At 43.4% G+C, this 8,267-nt stretch overlaps 1 protein-coding gene across 1 annotated transcript; it reads left to right on the top strand.

The window, feature by feature from the left end:
* The first annotated feature begins 3,491 nt into the window (after positions 1-3,491).
* Positions 3,492-4,245, top strand: LOC9648886 (stigma-specific STIG1-like protein 3). The gene has a single exon (XM_002986367.2). It carries the CDS (start codon positions 3,566-3,568, stop codon positions 4,067-4,069), a length of 504 nt encoding a protein of 167 aa, XP_002986413.1. The 5' UTR covers positions 3,492-3,565; the 3' UTR covers positions 4,070-4,245.
* Positions 4,246-8,267: the final 4,022 nt, after the last annotated feature.

Genomic DNA, 8,267 nt, shown 5'->3' with positions numbered 1-8,267 from the left:
ATAAATGTTTTTTATACCACTTTACCTTTGCATTTGGTCTAAGTGTTCCATATGTCTAATCCATTACAGACACCCCAAATGTACCATTAACATATTAACTCGTTATGCTAAGGTTATGTTCATTTACCTTTGTTTCATTAGTAGTTCAAGATCACTTGTAACATAATCTTATTTCTCAAAAACTGGGCCATCTGTCCATGAATAGTCATCCCATAACCATAATTTAGCATCCTTAAGACGCCTAAAAATATAGAGAGCACCCTTCTTCAATATCTCTACTTCGGTCCCTACTAAATCCCTCTTCATCCACAGTCGTACTCACCAATACTGTTATTGGGTTAGAGTTCAAAGACTTGGCAACTAAATCCTATTGACATCTGGGACTTCTTCACCATATGACCATGTCCTTGGTCATTACACAAAAAAATTACTCCTTTTTCTTTCCACAATCCGAAACTTTAGGATAACAATTCGAAATACCAGCGTTATATAAGCCTTATAGGTACTTTCCCCACCTTTTGCCCTTAGGTGCCTAGCCATGTGTCTAGAGTGAGGTTTTGTTAAGCCATATCAAGTATTCAAGTAGGTAGTGCTACCCACACTTGGATTAGGAGCATTAACTATTCAATTTCCCAAGGGATTTAGAATTGACTCTTGAACATTTCACCAAGCTACCCCATTAATCTGTCTATATTCACTTTAGCCTTGAACTCCTCAATAGTCATATCATTATACACTATATGAGTGTAACCTTCTTGGGTAATATTAACTTTTCCTAGCCAAAATAGTTCTACTAGAGTTTAACCCCCACACTCTCCATACTATACTTTTAAAACCCCCCGCAGCCTTGGACACCCCCCCCCCCCACCCCGGGGGGGACGATTGCTTTGGGCTTTCATGCTTTGACCTATATTAGTATTTGGACTCGAATTCAGTCTTGGTTTTGGCCTCAATCTTGAACCCAGTTTTAGTCTCCATCTTAGATTTGACCTCAGGCTTCACTTTAAACCCCATCTCAGATTTTATCTTAGACTTGGTCATAACATTTGTATGTATTAGTCCTTCTTATTTCCCTTTTTATAGACTCATTCATCAATCGCTTTATGTTCATTCTTCGAGCACTTCATTTGGAGTTCCACTCACACTCTCAACTTTTCAAGTTGGAACTTTTTGTCCAAATGTGTTATACTCATTGAACTTCCGCTTCGACCACTACCACATGGCACACTTTTGGCTCCACTTTGGGGCTTAGGGATTTATTTCTCACAAATTGTAGTATTGTTGTGGTTCATTTGGAGCAATAATTGGTATATGGCCACAATTAGTAACTCCAATTATATGCAAAATCCTTCATAATATTTCAAACTTAGAAGCAAGTGATTGTAGCCTATCTTCTGATAGCTATTCGATATATAGCTTCTACAGCTTCTCATCAATAATTTCACAAAATCACATATTAATCACTAAGTAGTTGTAAAACCAACTCCAAACTTATCTAACAACCTCTTTCAAGTTAGTATTAATTTCCAAAATAGTGCAGCTTTTGTCTTTACAAAGATTGCTTTTCTAAATCTAGTATTTTGCTTATGAAGTTTATATGCAATTATGCAGCATAGAAAGCTAGATGTAGATCTACACATCTTTTAAATATCCTAGCACTATAAAAATATATTAAGTGTGATCCATGAAAATAGCTATTTTGTATGAGCAAACCTTTGGTAAAGCTCTTCTTTTTTTCTTCTTTACATCCTTAATAGTCGTTGCTAACATCTCCAACTATAACTTTGCCATCAAGATATTAATATTATTGATTTGGATATAAATCATATTCAAGTTGTAAAATAATATTGCAACAAGAAGAAATTTCTTAGCTTTATATAAATCATGTAAGTAACTAAAGATAACGACTTAAGAAACAATTCATAAAGATTCAAATATAAAAAAAAAATTCAATAAATAAGAGTATTCTCCAATTGGTTAAAGGTCTTGGGATATTTAATATTAAACATTTTTGGGTTTGAATAATGAGTGACCTCCTAGAAAGTCCAAATTTAAAAGCTTACATTTGATATCTTGATTGGCTAGGGGAATCACAACACATAAAATTGACATTTGGTAGTTCCGTTTGCTTTGCCTCAATCCGAAAAGTATAAAGAGAGCAAGGCTCTTAGGAGAGTTATAAGGGCATGAACTTACAAAAAATTATGGTTATTTACTCAAAGATAATTTATAAAAATTTAAATATAGAAGAAAAGAGCCTATGAATAAAAGTGTACTCTATTTTCCAATCGAGTAAGGTATTGGGATTTTAAAATTAAGCATTTTTGGGTTTGAGTAATACTGGGTTAAGTGATTCTATAGAGGTTTAAATATAAAAAAAAGAGCCCATGAATAAGAATACACCCCTTTTCCAATTAATTAAGGGTATATGTCCTAATAATATTACACTTAAGTTTAAATTTAAAAACTTACAAAATGAACAAATATTATAAACTCAAATTAGTTATATGGCAAGTTGAAGATCATTTTTAAAGTCTAAGCAGTGATAGGCTCTAATGGAATATAGACATAAGTGCAATTTAAGTTAAGTCTTCACTTTTGTTAGGCTAATATACGTTTCAAGTCATAAATTAAGTCACAAATTGCATGCTACCCAAGCACCACCTTGTCTCGAACTTGTTTGCGTGGACTCTGGATCTCTAGGATGTTGCCACGTGCCACTAACGTTAAAAGCTGACAGGTATCTTTCCAGAGTAAGAGCCATGAAGAACACTTACCAAAAGTACCTTGAGATAAAAGCTAATGATCTCTTACTAGGGTGATCGATTATTATCAAATTATTTCTCGATAGGATTCCACGCTGCTAAGTACGAAAAGCCCTTTTGCTCACTAAGCCAACCGTGCTTTGAGAATGTCCTTCATATTGTACTCACTCTTGTAGACTTTTGCTATGTAAGTTTTTGTTTATCCTATGAGCTGACGATTGATCATAAAGTGCTGAAGCTGGAGATTCAGCCGTGATGATCAGAAGTCATACTGCTGTCATGTGAACACGAATGGAGAATCACACAGACTTCTCGCCTATGAAACACGAGGTTTGTTTTCTAGTACTGGATTCCATTTGTTCGCCATTGCAGGTTGACTTCCTAGCAGACATAGTTCTCATGCGATGATAGAATTATCTCGGCCTCCTTGGGATGACCCGCCGATATCAGATGGTCAAATAAGATGAGCTTGGTTCGTTTTCTCTTTCCAAGAGCACATGCAAGGTAAGCTTGAGATATGCATCTACTTATTCCATACGTCTAGTTTTTGGGACCACCGCGTTCTTATGCTTGGCTTCGTTTGCCTTGGTTTTCTTTGGTCCCGCAGAGTCCCTCTTTACTTTCTTGTCAAAGCAAGAGTTCTGTGAATCGCTTTGTCTTTGCATAGTCCTTTCTTTTTCTGCTTGTCCTTCTCAATCGTATCATTTCACGAATCTGAGATGCTTCCCGGCAGATGCAGATTTTTGGCGAGCAAATGCGCGAGGAGGTCGTAAGCTTTCCTCGGCAGAGCAGCAGCAGCGATGAGAAACTCAATCTGCACGTCGGTGGTACTCGCTTTCATCTTCTACAACACAGCCTTAGCAGCCGCGAACGAGGATGAGGATGGCTCTGAGAGGGACTCTCCAAAGCCCGGCCACTCCAACTTCTTGAGAAGCAACTATCTCTCCGGGAGCCAGCAGTGGCAGTTCACTTGGTGCGCTCACAATGCCAGCGTCTGCAAGGATCCGGCAAAGTTTCCATCGGGTGGGACGAAGTGCTGCTGGAACAGGTTCTGTGTCGACACTAAAGTGGATCCCAGCAACTGTGGAGGGTGTAACAAGCCTTGCACGTATGGCTTTAGCTGCTGTGCGGGGAAGTGCGTGGATCTACTCCGCGATCGAAAGCACTGTGGGAGCTGCGACAATATTTGCTCCAAGCACAGCCAGTGCGAGTTTGGGCTGTGCGGATACGCGAGCTGGGAGAAGAAGAAGCCGAAGAACAAGATGAAGGCCTCTCCCCCGGCCTCTCCAAAGTATCCCTGGTAAGCGTGAAGAACAACACAGCGTGGTAAGTTACTTGAAAGATTGGGGTGTATCATCTGGAAGAAATAATGCGGCAGGATTTCCAGCCATGAACATAGAATTCGATGGATGGTCGATAAAAATTCTCGTGGACGAATTTTAGTGTGGGAATGTTATAAAGTCCGTGGCATTTTTATTTTCTTTGTCTTTCTTACAAACGCGTCTGGAAATGCTCAGAAATTCACGTGCTCAATAGTCTTTGAATTTAGGGCGCTGGTCCAGATTAACCATTGTTCCATGCAAGCTCATTGCGAGCTCTTTCTGGTGCTCGAGCTGCTTGCTGCTGCTCCACACGCGATTGGAGAGTGGTTTGTTGTTTAAATTCACAATGTTAATTGTTAATGTGAGCTGTCAAGACATGAAGAACTGGAGATTGGCCTGGAGATTCTTTCTCTGCTACTACCCATAATGTTTAATTTTTATATATGGAGATTCGCCTTAAAATCCAGCAATGCCTCCACCACTTGGCAATAATACATATTATTCACCACATAGATACTCTCTATACTTCGCAGCAATATCCCTTGGACGAGCATCAGTTCGCTGCTGCAAAACAAAGCGAAGCCAGCCTGCTATATTTTGAGAAAACATAGACAGGTCAACTTCCCGGAAAAAGGTATCACGTAAGAGACAGCACTCGTCCAAGTCTCCCTTGGCTGCTGCTTCTTCCCACGGCAGCTTCAAACCCGCAACATACAAGCAGGTGTAGACAACTGAGACGAGCTCGGTCACCAGATTCGGCTGCAGCCTGTTCAGGTTGCGGCAGGAGCTGAAGAGCAAGTTCCCCACCACCTCGGACGCATCCTCGTCTCGTCGCAGATCCAGCGCACACCCAAAGTCGTAAAGGTAAAACCATCGATCCGTCTTTACGTTGTACACTCCCACGTTTCTTGGATTGATGTCGCAGTGTAAGACCTTGTGGTCCTGGAAAAAGTGTTGAGAAAAAATATACGAGATCAGAAGTTTTACATCTTACGTGTAAAACCAGGACCGCCTCTGTTAGATCTTTGCAAAGCTTCTCCACAGTTCCAACATCAGCGTCGCACGGAAACTGCTCAAGGAAAGGAATTCCTTCGTTCCGTGTGACAACAGCAGGCCTGCCATGCCAGTGACCATAGAATACCAAGTTTGGTATCAATGAACAGCCACTCGACTTCAATCTTTTCAAGATCCTGCCCTCGTTTTTCACCTGGAACGAGAAAAAAATACAAAAATAGAAACCACAGTAATAAGGCATGAACATTCTACAGCACTCACTTGGTTCCACAGCATAGGTGGAAGGCATAAGTTGTGAACGGTCTTGAGAGCCTTCCGAGAATGACCGATCTTCAGCCAAAGTGGATCACTTTTCCCATCGATCACAACCTTGAAGACAGCGTTTGATAGTGATTCTGTACGAAGTTTTCTGACAACTCGTACGTTGAGGTCCGGAGTGTCTGACATTTTGTTTCCAGCAATCAGCTCGAGCGTCGTTGGAACGCTGGGGAAACAAACGCTGTTGTATAGCGCCACTAGACAGCTTAGCCAATACAAGAATGCCAGTTCCTGAAAAGATCAAGAAGTCAAGTGATACTAGACAACGCGTTAAGGTCCACAAACCTTCTTTTGACGGTTGGATGATTGCATCGACTTGGAGCAAACGAGATCCGGAGGCTTGGCCACCATTGAACGGAAAGAACGCTGTATTTTGTCGACAAAGACAAGAGCAACATGAAGAACATTGTCTTCCTGGATTTTCTCCCTGGATACATATTGCAAACGATCGTGAGAGAAGTTTGTGCTGAGATAAAACTTAAGCTTACCGGAAAGACTTCTCGTCCAGGAACAAACTCAGATTGAAGCGAGCAGCAAAATCGTCGCAGCTCAGCAGCCCCAAACCCTTCAGCATCTGATGAGCCAGATCCTGCGTGCTATCCTTCCTTTCAAACTCCTCAAAGGCGCCGGCACGTATCTGGAACAGCCCGAGCGCGGCCATCACCCTCGACACATTCTCATGAAGAGCTCCAAAGCAACACCGCTTTCCTTCTATTTGCTCGTTGCGGCTCCTCTTGTCGGGTCTCAAACGAACACAGAAGTAGTATTTCACATCTGGAGCAATGCAAATCTCCCGCTCTGGAGCAAAAACCCTCCGCCAGAAACCATCCCCACTTTCGAAAAACGAAAATGAGCTACCTGGGGGTATCTGTGCCCTTTCTCTGATCTGCTCCACCACATCCGCCAAGCGGACGCCTGGCTGGATGACAAGCTCGCCCACTTCCTCCTGCGATAGCACCGCCTCGGGGCTTGGCAGCAAAGGCACCATGCCAATTTTACAATATACCACGTTTGCCATGCAGAACCCTAAATGGACACTTGCATTCACTACTTCTGGGCGGTCGGGGACCCGCAGCAGCGCTACGATCCGGACCCGTCTCTGGTGGCTGCTCACATCGACAATGACAGCTTTCATGTGTACTCTCAGGTCAGTCTTGGTCAGGTGGCGGATTCCATCAAGGCGAGACTGTCCAGTGATGAAGATGATGTCATCCCCGCTGGCTGGCAGCTGGTGTTTTCCTCAGGCGACGGAAGCCGCAACTGGACGAGAGTGTGGCATGAAACTGCGGCAATTCCACTTGACATGTCTGTGCCGCATCATTTTTTCAGGGTTGTGATCGTTCCCCGGGCGGAGGCAGAGGAACTGGCAGAGGACTCAACCAACTTTGTGGGAACTAGGCTCTTGTCGACGTCAGAGTTGATGAAGAGTTGGGCGGGTCACTTGCACGAGTGTCGGAATCTGTGGTCTGAGCTCAAGAGCTTTAAAGAAACGCTCAACATTCAGATCGCGAAAAATGGATTCAACCGCTTTTGGGGGGAAAACAAGAAGGCCATCAAGGACAGGTGCAATGGATTTCGTGCGGAGATATGCTTCAAAGAAGTATATCCATTCACTTCCCACGACTATGGGAAGCAGCTCATGGAGAAAATACTTCCACTGCTGGATGGTTTATATTCTGCCCCTCAAAAGCACATCTGGGTGAACAAGACAACAGCGGGCCTTCACAGGGTTGATCTTGCGTACTGTCGACATGAGGACAGCAACGTCTACGACGATGGACGGGCATTCGTGGAGTACAAGGCGCCCAAGAAATTCAAGGTGAAAAGCAATTGCTGTAACAGCTTGTAAACCGTGATCTTTTCAGGAAGGGAAAGCCCAGCTTATCGACCGTGTTGCGCGAGCGAGGCGCGTCCGACGACTGCCCAAGCTTGTCATGCCTTGTGGCGTCATGAACAACGAATGGTTCCAGCCAATGCTCATACAGATTGGCGCGAACGACTCCGAGATGGTTGCATGGGAGGGTCGAATGGTGAAGATGGGCAATCGAGACGGCAACTTCTGCAAGATGCACATCAAGAATGAAGGGCTCAAGGAGTTCGTCTTTGTCATGTGGCTCGGCCATGAGCTGGGTGAGGAAAATTGTGGCAGCTCGGATTCGAACGGGGACAGCGGCGGTGACAGCTCTGGTAAGGCAGCTATGTATTCCCAATCTTGTCTACTCATTTTTCAATGTGATGCCTACAGGTTGAACCTTCGTCTTCAACCGAGTTACGACTGCTGCCCTGACCAATATCTGCAGCGTATCCTGGCCACGGATGGCGGCATTACGATATCTTCTTCTTCTTGACATCTCTTGCACATTTTCTCGCAAAATTGTAGTGTCTACAACATCCTCTTCACTAGCTACCTCTTCAGTCCTTGTTTGTGACGGCACTGGATTGCCTCTCGAAGTAAATTTTCTCGCGGTTGGGTCCACTTGTGTGTGGAACGAATCTGCACAAGTTCCGGGAAATCAGAAGTTCTGGAAGGAAATACCTCAGCAAAAGATCTCGTTCCTTCGGGTGGGCTTATAGTTGATGATATTACTTTAAAAGTCTTTGCTCTTAGGCTGTTCCGGCACCTTTTAGGAAGGATTTGATGATATTACTTTAAAAGTCTTTGCTCTTGGCGCCTTTTAGGAAGGATCTGGCTCGAGAGATGCTGACGAGTTTGAAAGTGCCCAGCTGCGTGCTCGCTATGGATCCAGAGATCAAATCCAGAAAGACAATTTCATGTTGCTTGTGTCAACAAAACTCTTAGCTTTCTGTCCGCTCAATGGTGGCCAAGCTCCTGTTTGCTCCAAGTCAG

Source organism: Selaginella moellendorffii, unplaced genomic scaffold (assembly GCF_000143415.4).
Source record: "Selaginella moellendorffii unplaced genomic scaffold, v1.0 SELMOscaffold_73, whole genome shotgun sequence".
In the NCBI taxonomy this organism is placed as follows: domain Eukaryota; kingdom Viridiplantae; phylum Streptophyta; class Lycopodiopsida; order Selaginellales; family Selaginellaceae; genus Selaginella; species Selaginella moellendorffii.
The sequence above is the reverse complement of the archived record's forward strand: the minus strand, read 5'-3'. Positions and strand labels throughout refer to the sequence as shown.

Coding starts and splice junctions, on each gene's coding strand:
- LOC9648886 (XM_002986367.2), top strand. CDS start 3,566: ATGAGAAACTCAATCTGCACGTCGGTGGTACTCGCTTTCATCTTCTAC.